The 19,533-nt window shown below is 47.5% G+C and overlaps 1 protein-coding gene across 1 annotated transcript in view; it reads right to left on the bottom strand.

The window, feature by feature from the left end:
- SSU72 (SSU72 homolog, RNA polymerase II CTD phosphatase) overlaps positions 1-19,533 on the bottom strand; it is a 30,704-nt gene that overhangs the window by 10,147 nt on the left and 1,024 nt on the right. Inside the window, exon 2 of the mRNA XM_049877616.1 lies at positions 7,571-7,714. Within this exon, the coding sequence (XP_049733573.1) occupies positions 7,571-7,714 (144 nt within the window). The remainder of the gene's footprint in view (positions 1-7,570; positions 7,715-19,533) is intronic.

Consider the following 19,533-nt stretch of genomic DNA (forward strand, 5'->3'; position numbering starts at 1 on the left):
CAGTGCCTGCATGCCAGCCTCAGTTCCCCACCTCTGGGTCATCTCCCACCAAACACTTAGGGTTGAGGAAAAAAATAAAAACGACTGCCCCCCTCCCTGTTCTATTTAGTGATTTATAGAAAAATGAGTTGTTTTACCATGAAGCTGACTTATAAAGACGCGTCCCTCTGTCTAAAGGATGTCATCCAAGCTGAGTCTCATGACAGTGCAGTTTTTACAAAGAAACTGGTCTGTAAGAAAAGGGAGGGTCAGGCACTCATCCGAAAGAGGTTGCCGCCCCCAGGAGGGTTTGGTGGGGCGAGACCTGGGGGGCTGACCAGCTCTCAGGTGAGGCCTCAGGACACTGTTGGAGTAGCGGTGTCTACAAACCCCCACTCCTGGTGACCTCATGTGTGTCAGAGTAGAACTGTGCTCCACAGGGTTTTCACTGGCTGGTTTTTCAGAAGCAGATCGCCAGGCTGTCTTCCGTGGTAGGACTCCAGCTAGGGCCCTTTAAACCACCACCAGATGCAAGCATGGTAGAGAAGTAAAACCGGAGTGCAGAACTCACCGTCAACAAAAAAACCAAGGTGAGGAAGTAAGGTGAACCAGTGGAAAGAATAGTGATGCATCACGTAGCTTCTCTGTAAATCTACTGTCCCTGGCTTGTCACCTGCCCTCAGCTTCTGCTGTTTTCATGACAAACTTCACAGGGCCGCAACAAAGACGGCTTAAAACAAGACTTTTATTTCTGCTTAGTTACTCTGGGCTATTTGGAAGCCTGGAGTGTCCCCACAGGGGGCTAAGGCCAGGACAGCAGCATTCAGCAAACCCCTACCCACCCTCTGGAGAAAGGCCAATGGCGGAGCCCCAAGCTCACAGTTTACCTCCGCAGTTGCAGGGCGCTGCCCCCATGTCACATGTCTACTGGAGACTGTTTTGGGCCTATATAACTCTGTATACATCTGCTACCCCTCAGTCACTCACTAGGAAAGGTAAACCCCAGCTCAGCCCGGGGCAGTTGGCCACGCCCTTCTCAAAGTGGCCTGAGGAGAGTGGCCCTTCCTTAGGTTCTCAGGATGCATGTCATAAGGAGACACTCCTGTGAAGCCCTGCTTAGAGAGGAAGGTGCAGCCACAAAATACCCTATGACGCCCCCAGAGCCACGCATAAGCCCGAGGACAGCAGCCTGGGACAGGGTTGACACAGACAGGTATGGAAGAGGCACACACAGCAAAGGGCAGGGCGAGGCCAGAGCGGTGCAAGGCTCAGGGAGAGATTCCAATCTGAGGGCCCCTCCCTGGAGCTGCACACAGAAAACAGGCACCTTGCTGGGGAAGTAACCTGCATGTCAGGACTAGCACCTCAGCACAGGGCCCCATGGGTGCAGGAGGCTTGTCACCAAGCCATCAGGCACAGGATGGTGTCCACAGACCATGTATGTCAGACAATACCATCCACTGAACAGAAGACCTCTGCCCCTGGCTGCTCCAGGGAAGTCTCTGGGCCTCGCCCTATTGTCAGCACCCCACCTGCCAGCAGGCCTGGCTGACTCCACTTCCCCATGCCTTCCCCAGCCACTGCCACAGCCTTCCAGCTGGCCCACCCCGCCTCTGCCCCTCAAACTACGCTGGTGTGCACAGCCCAACGTCAAGGTCAAAGTGGAAGCGCATCCCCTGTACGTGGTAGGGCAGCCATGCTCCTTTCCACAAGGGCCTGCCCACCCAGCCTGTCCCACTCTGGGTGCTCCTGGACCATTCCACATGAGCTGGGGCAAACCCCCTCCCGGAACTGCACCAGGCTCATTGCAAGCACCAGTTTGCACTGCCTCCTCAGCAGACCCAGCCTCTGCCACCTGAAGAACATGACAGAGTGGGTCACATAGATCGCAGGGGGGCTCCTAGGTGATGACCCCACTCACTGTCTGTTGCCCAGCCCCTCCAGGAGGGCACAGCACGGCAACTGGTGCCTGTTCACCAGAGTCTCCCCACTGATTGAGGACACAGCAACGACACCCAGGAAACCCCCGAGACAGAGCCTGTGACAAATGCACAAACCCCAACGGGCAGCCAGTCCATGGGGGCACCAACTGCTGAATAGATGTGGTTAGGGAGCTGCCCTGCTGGGTGCTGTCAGGGGCCTCAAGTGGGGGCCCCACTGGTCAGGGCTGTAGCGCCAGTGCGAGGATCACCCCGCTCAGGGGCACTGGCCTTGCAGCAGTGCGCCCACCATCCTGCGTGGGAGGCCTGCGCTGGGCAGACAGACCAGGGCTACAGGAGTACAGGTAGCTGGGGGTACTCGTCCGCAGAAGCAGTGGCTTCTGGACTGCTTTGTGGGTGTTAACTGAGGACCCCACTGAGCCCCCACTGATGTGGGCTTATTTTCTTATAAATCAAAACTGAGGAATGCTTACGGCCTGGGAACGAAAGGACACACCACACGCGCACCTTCGACCTTGCCATCAGAAGTGTCGGCGTCCACAAAGTCCCTTGAACACTCAGCAGAGAATCAGAGTGAGAAAGGAAAGTGGCATCTTAATATTATTATGCCAATAGTTTTAAGCTCCCGGATCTCCTGGAAGGGTCTTGGGGGACCCTCAGGGGCCCCTGAACCATCATACCTCAGGGGCTCACACCTATAGCTTGTGGGTTGTGACCTCCACGTTAGCATATTAAGAAACATGTATTTTGACAAGCAGCAGTTTCTCCAAGAGCTATAGCCAAGGGGCCTGTGCACCACTCGGCCTGCAACAGACTTGGTCAGTCTCCGCATTGGCTCTATAAGTCTGTGGGCGCTGGGTGTCAGGTCCCAAGGCCGAAGAGCCTGTGTGCCCATACCAGCCTGGGTTGGAGTAATGGGCTGTGGTGCCCAGGCCAGGCCACCATAAAGGCTGGCCTCTAAGCTGGACGCCACGGCCGTCAGGGCAGCTCCACCAGTGCAATGGCCCCAAGTGCCCTCTGCCTAAAACCCTGCTGAGGGGTCTGTCCAACTTTCAGTATGGGGTCAGATGAAATGAGTAGGCAAACATCTTACACATAATAATTACTGTTCTGGTCTTATTGTGAGCTGTTTTCTAAACCCTAAACTTTAACCCGAAGTGGGTCAGCATTTCCCACCGCTGCTATGCAGGCACGGGAGGAGAGAGAAGGAAACAAGTGTTGGGTGGGACCTACAACCTCTGCAGGGCACTGAGACCACGTGGAGGCTCTCATAAAGCACCACCCCTGCAAGCTGTATCCATCCAGGACGGAGGCCAGAGGCTAGGAATGGAGATTTACCAATTCTAAAAACCATTTTGTTTTTACCTTTAACCCCAAGACAAGAAACGTGGACAGTGAGGATATGGGGACGTGTGTAAATTAACCCAAGCCCTAAAAGAGGACGAATTAAGAAGATGGAAATAAATACACAGGCATTTATTCATTTAAAAATGAAGTTAAATACTTCCTTTCTAAAACAAGTGATCTTCTAATTCACAAAGCAGTATTTACTGTGAGGTTTTAAATGAACAGCTATCTTAAATTTATAAAAGGATACTCTTGGACAATACTGGACAGCCTCTGGGACATCCCAGGGCCCCATCTTCTGGAAAGGAACTGAAGGGACAGGCCAGTTCCAGGTCCCGTCTCTCCTTGGAGGGAGGGGGGCCTGTGGCTTTGTCTTCTTTTACTGTTCTATTCATTTACATTCAGAATAAAAAATAATTTCTCTCTTCACGAAAGGCCGTCAAGTAAGCCCTGCATTTCTCACTGCAGACCCCTCTCAACCAAAAATGTACAAAGATCCTGGAAGGAAGCTCAACCATAGGAACTGGCTTGGTGTAAAAAAAAAAAAAAAGGTAGCGAGGCCTCACCCATTTGAACGGATCCTAAAACCCACAGAGCAAAACATTAGGTTCAGAACTGCTCTATGTTCAAGATCAATCTAAGACAAAAGGAAGAAGGAAAGAGTTCAAGGTCAAGGTAGAAAATGGACAGTTCAATACATGCTACTACATGGATGAACTTTTAAAACATTGTTAAGGGAAGAAAGGCAGGCACCAAAAGCCACAATTGTCTGATTGTTTCTATGAAAGGTCCAACAGGCCACATCCACAGACAAGTTGAGTAGTGGTTGCCTGGGGCTGGTAGGGTTGGGGAGAAACAGGGAGCGGCTGCTAATGGGTTTCTTTTTGGGACGATAAAATGTTCCAAAATTGATTGTGATGATGGCTGTACCACTTTGTGAATATACTAAACACCACTGAATTGTAAACTCTGAACGGGTGAATTGTAAGGAATGTGAATTATATTCCAATAAAGCTACCAAGGAGTCCTGGTGGTGCAGTGGCTAAGTGCCTGACTGATAACCAAAAGGTTAGCAGTTTGATCCCGCCAAGATGTGGCAGTCTGCTTCTGTGAAGATTACAGCCTTGGAAACCCTAAGGGGCAGTTCTACTTCGTCCTATACGGTCCCTACGAATTGGAACTGACTCAAAAGCACACAACAACAAAGTTGTTATCAAAAACGGACAGTTGCCCTAGTAGAATAGGGAGTATTTCTATCTGTTAGTGGAGGATCAAGGAATTCACATTTCCCACCCCGGGTCCACATGTACCCACCACCAACAGACGATTCCCATAAGGGAAATGGAAATGTAACACTATTAACCAACCCAGTCTAGCTTTAACCACCATGATTGGGGAAACAACTAGTTCAGTTTTAATTAAACGAGGGGCCATTCTGACACAACTCCAGCACTACTGCCCTGGAGAGTTCCCACAGCAGGTTCATGGCTCCAAGGGGAGGGGTGTGGGGGCATCTCTCCACCCTTCAAGGCTGACTTTTGCTCTTGGAGAAAATAACAAAATAATCTATTCATGGCCAAAGATTTAAAACATAAAGAATTTCAATACTAGTGATAGAACTATTGGCCACAATTTATCGAGGGTTTAATGAACCCAAGGCTCTAAGGTCTAACACCTCTTAATTCTCAAGAATGCTGTGAGGCAGGTGCTGGGTCCCAGCATTACAGGGGAAGGGACCAAGGCCCGGCAACACAGGGAATGAGTCAGAGCTCCAGCAGCCACAGCTCCCCTCAGCGATAAGAGGACATGCACACACACAGCACACGCACCCAAGCACACACGTGTATACACATACACCCAAGAACACATGTGCACATATACAAACACAAGCATACACACACGTGTGCCTACTGGCATCCAAGAACACATATACACAACTACACACACACTTTTCTTCTGGAGACTGGACACTAACAGGGAGACCACCTACCTCTATGAAGTTACCCTAAAGGAGATTCTGAATTCTGAGTTGAACCCTCGCTCCTTCTTTCAGTATTGTCCAAGACATGCAGACTACCACCCCTACTCCAAGTCGGGCAGATGAGACTGCTTAAGTGGGACTTAGTCCTTTTTAAAGGTCACCGTCAGCCTGGACGTGGAAGAGCACTGTTTATAAGAGTTTGAACACCTGTGTTGTGTTACCTGCTCTTTCTATTTTACCCTAAGTACAGCATTTAAACAATGAGTGGGGCAAACTTAACTGCAGGATGGTCTTCCAGAGGGGCCTTGAGCTCAGTGCACTCCAAGGCTTCGAACCACAAGGAACCAGTTCGAACCCCTGCTGAAAATCTGCATTTCCACCCCAGATATACTCAATCAGAATCTACCATTTAACAAGATCCCCCAGGTGATTCTTATATATAATAAATTTTGAGAACCACTGCTCTACAACTGGCTCTCCAAATGAGGTCCCTAACCAGCAGTATTTGCATCACCTTGGAACTTCTTCAAAACCCAAGTCTGAAATGGAATGGACCAATTCAAGAGCCCTCCTACACACCAGGGTCTTACCTAAGTGATGAAAGCCTGGGGCTGAGATCAACACCTTTTCCCCAGGGACATGGAGGCCCCCAGCCCTGGATGAGATTCTCAGGAAGAGGCTTTGTCATCAGGCTTCTCATTCTGGCTAAGGGACTGGAGCAAAGCAAGATGAAGGGCAGGTATCTCCACCCAGAGAAGAGAAACTCAGTGTGGCCTTTAAGAGAGAACTGCTCCCAGAGACCCAGAGCTCCACCCTCCTGGCATTCCACTCACTTAGGAAAATATCCCACGTGCAGGGCCCAGGAAAGGGGGCCATGTGATGTGGAGCACACAGTTGCAAGATTCTCTCCCCCAAGCCCAGTGGGAACCACAGCTCTGCCCTCGGCTTCCCCTCTCACACGCCCTCACACACTGCCACAGCCCCATCCGGCCCTGGACTCCACTCACTGCTGCCTCACAGGGCCCCTAACTCCACAGCTCCAGTTTACAGGGCCACAGGAGGTGAGATGTCACTGCTCCTGTTCCAGCCCCACCGCCCCGAGTTTGAACCACAGTGAGAGGAGAGCAGAGAGGGCACAAGGGGCCATAAACTCAGGGATCTGGTTTCACAACTTAAGGGACCCCAAGGCCATGCCTGGCTACCTAAATAATCTACAGATGTACAGAGAACATACATACTTTATTGAAAACAGCAAGAGCGCCACCATGAAAAGAAAAGAAGTTTTCAACTACATCTTTACACTCCCATATGCGTGGGCCCCACCCTGAGCACTACAATCACACCCTACAACAGGCAGCCCAGGAATTCAGGACAAGTGTGGAGACGACCATGACATGCCCCAGCCACACCTCGAGGCACCACCGGTCATCTTCACCATGACACAGTGTCACACTGATAAAAATATATTTAAAAATACCTTTTCTTTTCACATGAATCTTAAGTAGCAGATGCAGTCTGTTTTAACTCTTCCGGGAATGAATTAAGCCCACTGCCTTCGAGTCGATTCCGACTCGTAGTGAACCACAGGGTTTTCAAGGCTGTAAATCTTTTACAGACTGCCACATCTTTCCCCCGTGGAGCCGGTGGTCGTTTCAAACTGCCAACCTTTCAGCTGGCAGTCAAGCGTTTTAACCACTGCACCACTAGGGCTCCCTGGAGTGAAGTAAAGTTCTCCCAAATTACGAGGTAATGACACACTGTTAGGTAGTAAAATGGCCTTCTTTACCTGACCCCTCTAAAAACATAGCCAGGGAGATCTGTGAAGCAACTACGCCACGTGTACCAGCTCACGGACATACACACAGACACGCACGCACACACACAGAGGACGTAGGGCAGCCCTGCAGTGTGGCGGCACGTGGAACCTGTGGCCCCCGCTCTCCTCCTCTCTGCCCCCGCCCTGTCAGACCCTCTGCGTGACTGTGTCAGCAGGGTCTTCACTTGTCTTGTGCCTCAGGCTGCCCACTGCCCAGATGGCTCTAACCTTGGGACCATCCAGTGAGCACCAGGAAGAGAAAAGTGGCTTTGAAGATTATGTAAGTCTCTCTCAAAAAAAAAAAAAAGAAAGAAAGAAGAAAAAGAGGGAGCAAAGTGTTGCATCACCGCATGCACCATGACTCAGCAAATGACAGAGAAGCAGCGCTTCCGCCTCCTCCCGCTTCGCGAAGGACACCTGCCTACAACTATCGCCGGGGGAGGGCATACGCAGCACAGGACACCTCCAGAGATGACCATGGGCTTAAAGGGCCATCCTCGGGGATACAGTTCTTTGTCTTTCCTAAGAAGATCATTGTACATCTGATCATATGTGGTTTTGAAATCGTAGACATTTGGCTTGTCTGGGGCTGGTCCCGGGAGCTTCACGTGTGTCCCTGTCCCAAAGGATCGCACACTGAATCCTCGTTTGCTGAAAGACACAAATGAAAAGAGAGTCACAGTTAGATGAAATGAGAAAAAGGCAAATTAAGTAAATTTACTTGCTGGTATTAGAGAACATGCTTTAAAATTTCCTACTTACTTTTAAATACTACTTTTACTAAAAAATAATTTCATAAAGCTAGGGGAAACCTATTCAAAAAGATGATGAAGGGCTTGTTACCTGCTATCTCTCACAAGCTACCTGAAACCACAGTTCTGACACATGGAATTAGAGTGTTCCATCTAGAATGTTCCATCTAGAACACTGGGGTCATCTAGCATCCGTCTTGGCTTTCATGCAGGATTCACATCCACCACATTTATATTTTCTGATCCCTCAGAAGCTTCTGAAGAGCTGCTGGCATGTTCACGCACTCCTTTTGAGGTATGCCACCGTTCACTACAGGGAACCCGAGCCTCCTATTTCCCAGGGCCTGGGGAAGGATCTCTTCGTCAGGGACTAGAACTAGGCTTCTAGTGGTGTGGTTGACACGGGAGTGCTGCGTACACAGGAGCACCTCCTTGGCCGTTAGCGTGATGAAGACCGCTAAGGCAACAGGGATCAGCTCAGGCTAAGCATAAAAAGCTGTAGCAGCTGCGCTCTGCGCTTGCCTAACAAGATAAAACTGACCAAGTGTATTTCCTGATAAACTGGGAAGCCGCATGCTAATGTTAACTGGAGGAGTGCATGAAATGAGGCCAGAGACTGACAATCTGAACTATGAAGAGAAATGTCATCTCAAAGCACAAACACTAGTCTATCACAAGAAAGACATCCTTCACATAGAGTTTTAAGACCAAAAGACCATTCTGTCATGGCCAATAGACACACTTGCATGCTTGGTGTTAACAGGTTACACGCAACATAGTTTGGTGTGGAATTTGTGTTCTTCTAAACTAAGTCAAAAAAAAGATCACGCTTGCCCCCCATGCTCTCTGCACCCAGAGGGCTCATTGGCTGACCCCCAGCTGCAGGATTCTGCATCAGGCCCAGCACGCCTCACAGGCCCCACAGGACCAGCACACAAATGGCTGGTGGAAGCTATCACTGTGTCAAGTCGTCTGTATTTTTTATTGCAGCCCAGGGGGTGCTGGGTAATCTCTAAAGATGGATTTGGTTGTCAAACCTGAAGATGCAGCTAGCGTCAAGTGGGCAGGACCTCCTGTGGACAGGACAGACCCTATCACAGTCACTGACCCAAATATGCCGAGGCGGAGAAATTCTGATAGGTACATAAAGCACAAACCCACTACCGTGGAGTCGATTCTGACTCATAGCGACCCCATACGTTTCCAAGGCTGTGAATCTTTAAGGAAGCAGACTGTGACATCTTCCGTGCAACCATGGAGCCACTGGTGGTTTCACACTACCGACCTTTCGGTTAGCAGTTGATCACTTTTAACTATGTGCTATAATGATTAATAACCTCAAAAAAGAGGCAAAGGCATGAACACAAAGTCTACAGGAAAGGAAATGTGCCTTAAGTATATAAACACAATGCTCCACCTCGCTCATGTAAAAGAAAAGCATACACAGACACCACCTTTTACCTGTCATATTAAGAAATTCCGAAGCTTTTTCTGCAGTTTGGCTCTCTCCCACTACAACGTTAGCACCATGGGGTGAGGAGGCTTTGTCTGTCTGCCCTGTTCACTGTTGGGTCCCAGCACCTGTGGCAGCGCATGTACACCCATAGTACGCAGTAGGTACACAGTAACTGCCTGTGGAATGGTAAGTGAATCACAGGACTACAGCAGCTGCTGAGCTGTGGCGCGTGGCTGACAGACATGTAACTGGAGGACAGTGGGGCGGTACGCAGCAAATGACAATATCACCTCTGGCCAGCAACCTCACATCTAGAAATCCATCCTATGGGACACGCATGTGCGTCTGCTACACGGCCAGTGAGGAGAGTCACAGCTGCACAAGTGGCCAGAAATAACCTACATGTCCCCACAGAGGACACTCTGCGATTGTGATGAAGAGGGGGTGGTAGACACCCTGAACTGGAACAGCCTCCAGGTGGAAGGAACAGGTGTGGAAGTTGTGTGTCCCTGCGCTGACGAGGCACACGTGAGTCCACGCTCGCAGGGGCCCGTGCAAACTCAAATGGCTCTGGAAGGATAAAGGATGGTGCAAGGCCACCAAGGAGCGCCAGGCGCCCAAGGACACCCTACTGCACCTGCCCAGATCATCCAGGCAGAATATCAGATTAAAAAAAAAAAAAAAAAAGGCGGCTCTTATCTATGTGAGTTAAACGCCTCATCTTAAGAGTCCTCCGAGGTTGAAAAAAGCCTAGTCATGTCCTCTGTCCTGTGACATGTTGCCTAGCCCCCCAAGTGCTGTATGTAAGAAGGCTAGCAGATTAACAATCAATAAACCAAAGTCTACATACCCCCAAACTGTGAAAATGGGCCTAAAGACACCAAAAATAAAATTCCCCAGGTTTGGTCGTAACTATAGACCCCAACGAAAAGGGCGCTAGAAGGCAGGCGGCTGAGGCCAACTATTTGCTGCGGCAGGAGCGGGACTCAGCCCCTGCACATTAAGGCAAGAGCACCTTGAACACCTGCCCCCTAAAGAGGTGCACACAGGCCCATTTCCTCATCAATTCTGAAAATTTACAATAAAGAAAAATGTTTCTGGCAGAACATGCCCCAGCCTGTGGTGCAGCCATCATTCCACTGGCAAAGTGTGGCACCCATCTGCACGCAGGCACAGGGAGGCAGTGGCCAGGCCCTGCTCTGTGGGCCCATGTTCTCCACATGACCAAATGAACCAGGGAGCAACAAAGGATATACACAAGGGAAGACGAGGTTTGCCCCATGTGCCTCACAGATCATCCATCATGTCACAAGGACAGTGAAGAGACAGGCTGCGGAGACCCCACCTGCTTTCGCCCTTTGGCCTTGTATGTGCCAGCAGCTTCAGGGCTGCCTCCAGGGACATTCTCATGAACAAGCTCTGCCTCTTGGTTCACAGCCTGCAGCTCCATTCCCACCAAGACACACAGCACCAAGTACCCTTAGTCCAGCACCAAAGGACCACACCACATGAGAGAGGTGGTGACATCAGGGCCTAAAAAGCCCACATTTCTTGCAGACGAGTTACCTGTACGGGCAGTTCACTCTCTCAAACACTGTGAGATGAAGAGCCCTCTTGGACTCAAACTGCCCTGGAGAGCGGCACTCAGGAGCTGGAGGTGCGAGCACTCTGCCCAGGCGGAGGTAAGCACACTGACAGACCCATGTTTTTCCCATGACCATGGTGATCCGAGCTGCTCCCAGAGCTGCTAGAACTTTCTGCAAAACCCTCACTTCATAGTTTACTCTGCCCGGAGAAGGACCCACTAGAAGGACCCAGTGTCCTCATCACCACCCTGAACCGTGAGGTCTTCCTAGTCCTCAGTCTGTTGCTCCCACGTCCTCAGTCTGTTGCTCCCACATCCATCTTTTACCCTCCCCTTCCTAAAGAAGCTGTGCACACAGAGACAAAAGCCTCCAAGACCCCCACCACCGAGTAACACATTAAACAGCAGGGAGAGCAGCTCTGTCCACTTCAGGTAGATGCTGCATCCCAACTTCAACGGCTAAAATGTGAGCAATGTGCCTGTTGAAGTCAGGTCACCATTCCTGAGCAGCCTGGATCTGCAGGCTCACCCTCTGGATGATGAAGGGCAGTAGGGGTGTGAGCTCCGGGTCAGAGGGTCAAGCAGTGACCCCCCAGCAGCACCCAGTGCCCTCCCACGCCGCACGGGCAGTTACAAGCCCAGGCGCACCACCCCTTTCGCCTGTGTCTGGGGCTGGCAAGGCTTCCCCAGCCCAATCAGTGCCTCTGGCTATGCACCCCCAGTCCTCTCCCCACTTGCACATTCAAACCAGGAGTACCCAGCGCCTAACCTGTGTCAGGCACTGTGCTTGGATTAATCAAACAAGTGACCTGCCTCTCAGAGCCAGCAGGGAGGAAGGACAATGAAAAAGGAAAAGACAGTCCTTCACATAAAGCTGTGCAATGACAGACATGAAACTGTCCCATGCAGTAATATGGAGCTGGTGGGCTGAGGCCGCTCCCAGGAAATGACTGAAACAGGAGGGCGTTCCCAAGCAGAAGGAAGGCGGTCCATCCAGAGGTACTGCTGGTCCAGGCACAGGGCAGTCTAGCCGCTGGTGGAACAGGAAGGAGGCTGCAGAGGCTGGTGGGCCCAGAAGGAACCACACCACACCAGAGCAGCCACCTAACGTGGGCATACCTCAGCTCAACATGGATTTTACTACCTGGCAAAGTGGACCTTCACTTAATGATCTCTCATGGAGCTTGAAATTCTGCCACCGGGTGTCCAAATGGAACATTCTCCACTTTAATCTGTCTACATGCCTAAGAATGGATGATGACAAAGATAACGTGGCCAACTCTGAACAAGGCTTCACGAGCATGACCCTGCGTCTCCAAGGGCCAGGCAGGAACTCCACTCCGGGAAGACTCACCTGCTATAAGGTGCCTGAGGGCCTGCTGCCCATCTCATGCCCCGGATCCATGTTCTATACCTTGGTACATACTGCTAACCTGCCAGTGCCCTCCTGTCACGGTCAACAGAGCAGTGTGTCCTGGTGGATGGTCTGGAGCTGAGCAAGGCTGGTTGCACTCGGTAACACAGGCCTCAAAGGGACCCAAGGGGTCCACACTCAGACTTGGAGACCCACATGGCGACTGCTACAGGCTTCCATGTCCACACCTCAGAAGAGTGATCTCAATGGTTTTCATTCACTAAACCATTTATTTAGTACACTTATTTTAATTATTTAAACATTAATATCATTTGCAATGATTAACCAGTTTCAAAAGTAAATTCTGGAAATATAAATGATAGTGAGCACAGAAGTAAATGCTACGAACTTTATTTTTCTCCATTTTCCCACTCCCCCACTTTCTGAAATGTTACTTTTAATCAAGCGTATTTAAAAATAAATGGAACAGTTTGTTTTCCCAACAATGTTCACAAGCAGCAAAAAGGCTAAGGAGCAGCAGATGTGCCTTTCCTGTGAGCTGATGCAGTTGACAGGACAGCCGTCATGTGCTGGGACAACGGTCAGTGACAGTTTGTTGCTTCCAACAGAGAGCTGGGTGCTATTAAAGTTCCCCTGACAACTAGAAGGCTTTCTTGCAAAAGCCAGACGTTCTGTATGTTAAACTAATCTTCCAGTCAAATATTTGTCTGATTTTATCAAATGTGTTCATAAGCACCAATAATCTGTCATAAAGCATCTATCACAGAAAACGTTAAATTCTGGGCAACAGAGTTGTCTTCATTCTATCCCGATAGCAAAAGATACAATAATGTTAGGACGAACACCAGGAAAAACTTTAAGAAACTATCCAAACTAACAGCATGTGTTAAGGTAGGTATTTTTTCTGTCTTTAATTTTGTGTAGTGAGGTTATGTTAAACTAATTAAAAAAAATATTACTTTGGCCGAGACAGAAACACTACCTTCTGAAAACTCATGTGTGTGAATGAGGTACATTCATGATCAGTTATCTGTATTAAAGGCAAAACTGATCCACTGCACCTCTCAGAAGAAGAAACAGATCTGTCTTGGACAGAGTGTGGCCAGGATGCTCCTTAGAAGGGCGAAGAGCGAGACTTTGTGTCACTTCCTTTGGACACGTCATCAGGAAAGACCAATCGCCGGAGAAAAGACGTCATGTTTGGTAAAGAGTCAGTGAAAATGTGGGAGATCCTCAATGAGATAGATGGACAGAGTGGCTGCAACAATGGGCTCAAAAATAAGCAACGCTGAGGATGGCACAGGACCAGGCAATGTTTCATTCTGTTGTACATGAGGTCACGATGACAGCCTGTGATGACATCATGTTTACAGAATGCAAATCAACCACTCGCAGGCTAACAGGACTTCAGTGCTGGCCCGTAAGTTCACTGTGGTGTAGCTGAAGATTGCTGTTGTGTGCCACAGAGTTGATTGTGACTCAAAGGAAACCTTTATGATGGAGAACTGCTCCACAGGGTTTCCTAGGCTGTAATCTCTATGGGAGCAGATCACCAGGTCTTTTCTCTTGTGAAGCCATTGGTGGGTTCACACCAACCGACCGTTTGGCTAGCAGCTGAGCACTTTAACCACTGTACCACCAGGATTCCTTAGCCAAAGATTAAGAAGGTGAAAGCATCTCTTCTGAAGTGTTAGCATCCAAGAGAACTTACGCTATCACCAGCCATTTTGGGACCCTTGAGTACTTCACTAAATGTCACTGGGAGTTGGAATTGACTTGACAGCAGTGGTTTTTTTTTTTTTTGTCTCCCCACAAAGTGTCCCTACCTCCTAACATAATACCAGCACAGAACAGAATCTCAATATTTTGCTTCAAATGACCTAGCAACACTCAACCACCATCCATAGCTTCTTTCTTGTGTGAACAGTAAGCTACTCTAAGCAAGAACCTGTTACTGACCATGTGTGAGCCTGCTAATCGCCTTCCCTGCTCTGGGCTTCACCTGTTTTCTTATCTATAAAGGTTGGTAAGATGGTTCTTCACACAGTGTTTCAGTAGATGGAGCTGTGACTATTTTGGTTGGCCCTGTCTTGTCTCAATGTTCACATTTAAGCAGAAATCTAATCCCCCTCCCCCGTCCTAGTTCTGTCTTCAAAACAAAACCAGTGCCCAGTCCCTTAAGCCCACAAAGGCAATTGTGTTCCTTGAGGGCACACCCTCAGCATCCTCAGCCATTCTTAAGGATGTGATCTTAACTCCTCTAGCCTTCCCAGATTGTTTCCAATTTTCTTTCTTCAAGGGGACCCAGAACCAAAACATCAAAGTCACAGCTGAAGGGGCTACAGGGCAGAGTGGACCACTCCTCCCTTGTAATGGGTAATGTGGTCTGGGACCAGAAGGTGGCTAGCACTGGGACTGGGGAGCATGTCACAAACCGCCTGGGTTAAAATCTGGTGCTTGCCACTTACTAGCTATGTGACCACGTGCAAATCAGATAGCCCTAAGGATCTTACCTGTAAGAGTTACAGGCACCTCATCTGTGGCTGGGATGTGCACGCCGCCCTCTGCCCTCTGCTCCCCACCCGCCCCGGACTTCTGCTCCACCCGTGCTTTGCCCATCTGGAGCTGACTGGAGCTGACTCTCACTTGTCATGTTCCCAGAGCCCCTGGTGTCCACACCCTCTTCGTCACTGTAGCACTGGCCTATCACTGTGGGTGCTCTCCCCTCACCTGTACAAGTGTGGACAGTGGACAGCCTAAAGAGTGCAGAGGGCGAAACCAGAAGGGAAAGCACCTGGCACGTAGGAGCTCAGTATGAAGAACGCTCAGCCTGGTGCTTCTGCAGCCTGTAGCTCATCTTCCCAAAATCACACCGACCTTGTAAGTCATGGATGGAGAACAGACTGAGAATCCAGTCCCGTCATTTAGAGAAGTCTTTTTAGACTTGTTCTGTATGGCTACACTTGGAGCCCTGGTGGAGCAGTGGCTCAGAGTCGTTAAGAGCCTGGCAGCTTACCAAAAGGTCTGCAGTTCGAATCCACAAGCCGCTCCCTAGAAACCCTATAGCGCAGTTCTACTCTGTCCTATAGCGTCGCTATGGGTTGGAATCAACTTGATGGCAACAGGTTTTTTTGGTTTGCAGCAATTAAAGATGTATCTTCCAAAAATCAACATGCCCCTTACTGTTAAAAATTAACCATTGGCTAAATCCATCCAGAAGGGTTTGGAACAAAAAACAAGTTAATTGGCTCCAAAGGGAGGCTTAATCCATGGAGTACAAAGAACAGGAGGCTCTATGGAAATGTAACACAATGTCCTTCCTATACTCCCCCACAAGGTCTGGTATCTGAAACCACTCAGTTTTAAGATGAAACCACCTCAGGAAACATTATGACTAGGTCTAAAAAATGTGAGAACATTTATTACCACTTTATTTGTCAGGAAAATACATTCAAGCTGGTTTTTAATACGGTAAAATAAAAAAGGAGAGTTTCAATGATAAACTACTGCATACGTTCAACTAGATACATTCGTTTGACATATTTATTCCAGAAGTTTTCCTATGCACAAAATTTTCCTGCCTTTTTTCATCTATCATAACCATTTTTCTGTGCTTTTTCCATTTTCAAGGCCTGCACAAGTCTGTAAATCTGACCTTCATAAGCTCTCCTAGCTTGTAATACGAAACTATTATTTTTTATAAATGTCCGAAAGATGTTTTTGGAATCCTATAAATAACCCCAATATAAGAGACAAAGCACATAAATTTTCAAAAGTGAAAATGGCAATAGATGAAAACTTGTTCAACTTGACAGCAATTTTAAAACTAGAGTGAGGGTGAGAGCTTTTTTTCCTGCTCTATAGCCTGGAAAGATGAAAACAATGCCTAGGATGTGAGGAAATGGGAACTCCACAAAAAGGTACAAGATTTCTGGAAGGTATTTCAGCACAATTTATAAAACTCTAAAACACATCAACCTTCGACTCAGCAATTCCACCTCTAGGAATTTACCTCAAGAAAATAAAAAAGCTTGCAAAGACACATTTATAAGGCACAAGAATGTTGACACTGTAAGTCTGAAAACAAGAAAACCAAAACCCGTTGCCATTGAGTCAATTCCAACTCACAGCAACCCTATAGGGCAGAGTAAAACTGCCCCATACGGCTTCCACGGCTGTAATCTTTCCAAAGACTGCCATATCTTTCTCCCTCGGAGTGGCTGGTAGGGTCCAACCGCCCACCTTTCCCGTTAGCAGTGCTCAACTACTGCTTTTGCCACCTCCACAAGCACTCCTTGAAACAAGGAAGAAGCCTGTTAACAGAGAATGGGTTACACAATCAATGGCTCCTAGAACACCCACCCACCATTGTTCAATATGAATAAATGTACTCAAATTCAAAGTACCCAAATTAACACAAAAATGAATGCTGAACTAGGAAGATGTTCACAATCTTATGTGAAAAGAGCAGATTACAGAGCAGTAACTCCTCAAGGTTTGTGTGCAAAAAAAACACCTAAAAAGATGTGTACCAAAATAGCATTTTGTGAGTAATCCTTTTCTCTTTAAGTTCCATGTATTTTCTACAGTGAAATTTTTACATGAAAATATTACATTTAAAATAAAAATAAGCTATTTCAACTACAGAAAACATCCCAAGATAAGCATTTAAAAAACTAAAGATCCATGTCTAAACAGTAACTTCACATTTGTAACAATGGATGTTACTCTAAACTTACTTCCTACTGCCCTCACTCTGAGTCTACTCTTTTTAGTAGTAAATTTGAAAGAAAGTAAAGCAGGGATCCCCAGTTGGTGGTTCCAGAGAGGGGCTCTTCTACACCCTCTCCACAGGAGGCCCAGCGTTGAGCCTGCTACAGCTGCTCTGAATTCAACAATGACTTGCCATCTTGCAGAAACTGTCCCAGGGAAGGATCAGATTAGCCTAAGTTGAAAACAGCCACTAAGCCTGAGTGCGTTATATTATGTTTTCCAGGAGTGTGAACCTTGCATTCTTTCACTGAAATTTATGACTTTTAATGATACTAAAAACTATCTATAGCTAAATGCAGTGTGGAGACTGGGCCCACCGCAATGTAATTCTAGCCGAACACTCTATTTTAAAAACCTTTACACTGATTTGTTAGGTTCAAAACATACCACACCCTACCAAAAAAAAAAAAAACACTAAGCAAATACAGTGAGCAGTGTGGTAGACGTTACGAAAAAAAGCTCGACGACAAAGAAACAAACCCATGTTGCAGATACAACTGTGGTCATAACTACTACTTCCCGTTTCATTACAAAACAAGCAGGCGATGTGGGCAAGGAATTCTAAATTTCCCCAAGAGGCCATCAGCCCAAGTTTCTCAGCCAATTAAATGCTGGACTGTGATCACAAGAGAAGCGGCACCGTTTTCCTTTAATGTGTACATATAGAAACTTAGAGGGAAACTAATTTCTAACTCATTTTACTATCCAAGTTGACAAGTATATAAAAAGTTAACTGGAATGAAAGTTATAATTTCATATTTTGGGAACTAATTTTGAATGAAGAAACGTTACCAAATGGAATTAAACTTTTACTAAATATATACAACACGAGGGTCACGAAAGAAGATGTTACCGCTAAAATATTAACCGGTAGTGCCAGACCAAATTTTCATGTAGTATCCCAAAAATTCAACTGTGTGGATCATAACAAATTATGGATAACAGTGAAGAATGAGAATTCCAAAATACTTAATTGTGCTCATGGAACCTGTACATAGACCAAGAGGCAGTCGTTTGAACAGAACAAGCAGATACTGTCGTTTAATATCAGAAAAGGTGTGCATCAGGTTGTATCCTTTCACCATACTTATTCAATCTGTATGCTGAGCAAATAATCTGAGAAACCAGACTATTTGAAGAACGGGGCACTGGGATTGGAGGAAGACTCATTAACAACCTGCAACCCTGCTTGCTGAAAAGTGAAGAGGACTTGAAGCACTTACTAATGTAGATCAAAGGCTACAGCCTTCGGTATGAATTACATCTCAACCTAAGGAAAACAAAAATCTCCCAAGTGGACCAATAAGCAACCTTATGATAAACGGAGAAAATATAGAAGTTGGCAAGAATTTCATTTTACTTGGATCCACAATCAACATCCGTGGAAGCAGCAGTCAAGAAATAAAATGACATATCGGATTGGGCAAATCTGCTGCAAAAAACCTCTTGAAAGTGTTAAAAAGCAAAGATGTCACTTTGAGGAATAAGGTGTGCCTGATCCAAGCCATGGTATTCTTCATCCACCTCATGCATGTGAAAGTTGTACAATGAATGAATAAGACCAAAAAACTGATGCCTTTGAATTACGGTGTTGGTGAAGAATACTGAATATACCATGGACTGTGTAATGGATTGAACTGTGTCCCCCCAAAATATGTGTCAACTTGGTTAGGCCACGATTCCCAGTATTGTGTAGCTGTTCTCCATTTTGTGATTTTCCTTTGTGTTATAAATCATAATCCCTGCCTGTTAAAGAGGATTAGGGTGAGATGTAACACCCTCGCTCAGTTCACATCCCTGATCCAGTGTAAAGGGAGTTTCCCTGGGTTTTGGCCTGCACCACCTTTTATCTTACAAGAAATTAAAGGAAAGGGAAGCTAACAGAGAAGAGGAACCTCATACCACCAAGAAAGCAGTGCTGGGAGCAAAGCACATCCTTTGGCCCTGGGGTTCCTCTGTGGAGAAGCTCCTAGTCTAGGGAAGACTGATGACAAGGCCCTTCCTCCTGAGCTGACAGAGAAAGCCTTGCCCTGAAGCTGATGCCCTGAATTCGGACTTCTAGCCTACTAGACTGTAAGAGAGTAAATTTCTCTTTGTTAAAGCCATCCATTTCTGGTATTTGTTATAGCAGCACTAGATGACTAAGCAGACTGCCAGAAGATTGAACAAATCTGTCTTGACAGAAGGAAAGCCACAATGCTTCTTACAAGCAAGGATGGTGAGACTTCATCTCATGAGTTTTGGACAGGGTATCAGGAAGCACCAATCCCTGGAGAAGGACATCATGCCTGGTAGAGTGTCTATGAAAAAGAGGAAGACCCTCAAGGAGATGGATTAACACAGTGGCTGCAACAATGGGCTCAAACGCAGCAACAATTGTGAGGATGGCACAGGACGGTGTAGTCCTTCCTTCTCCAGTACACGGGGTAGCTATGATTCAGACAGAACCCACTCGAGGACACCTAACAACAACGTTCCAGAAATTACTGACGGAGGCTTTCATTATTACGGAGGGGATAATTTTTTCAT

This window comes from Elephas maximus, chromosome 3 (assembly GCF_024166365.1).
Source record: "Elephas maximus indicus isolate mEleMax1 chromosome 3, mEleMax1 primary haplotype, whole genome shotgun sequence".
Taxonomy (NCBI): Eukaryota; Metazoa; Chordata; class Mammalia; order Proboscidea; family Elephantidae; genus Elephas; species Elephas maximus.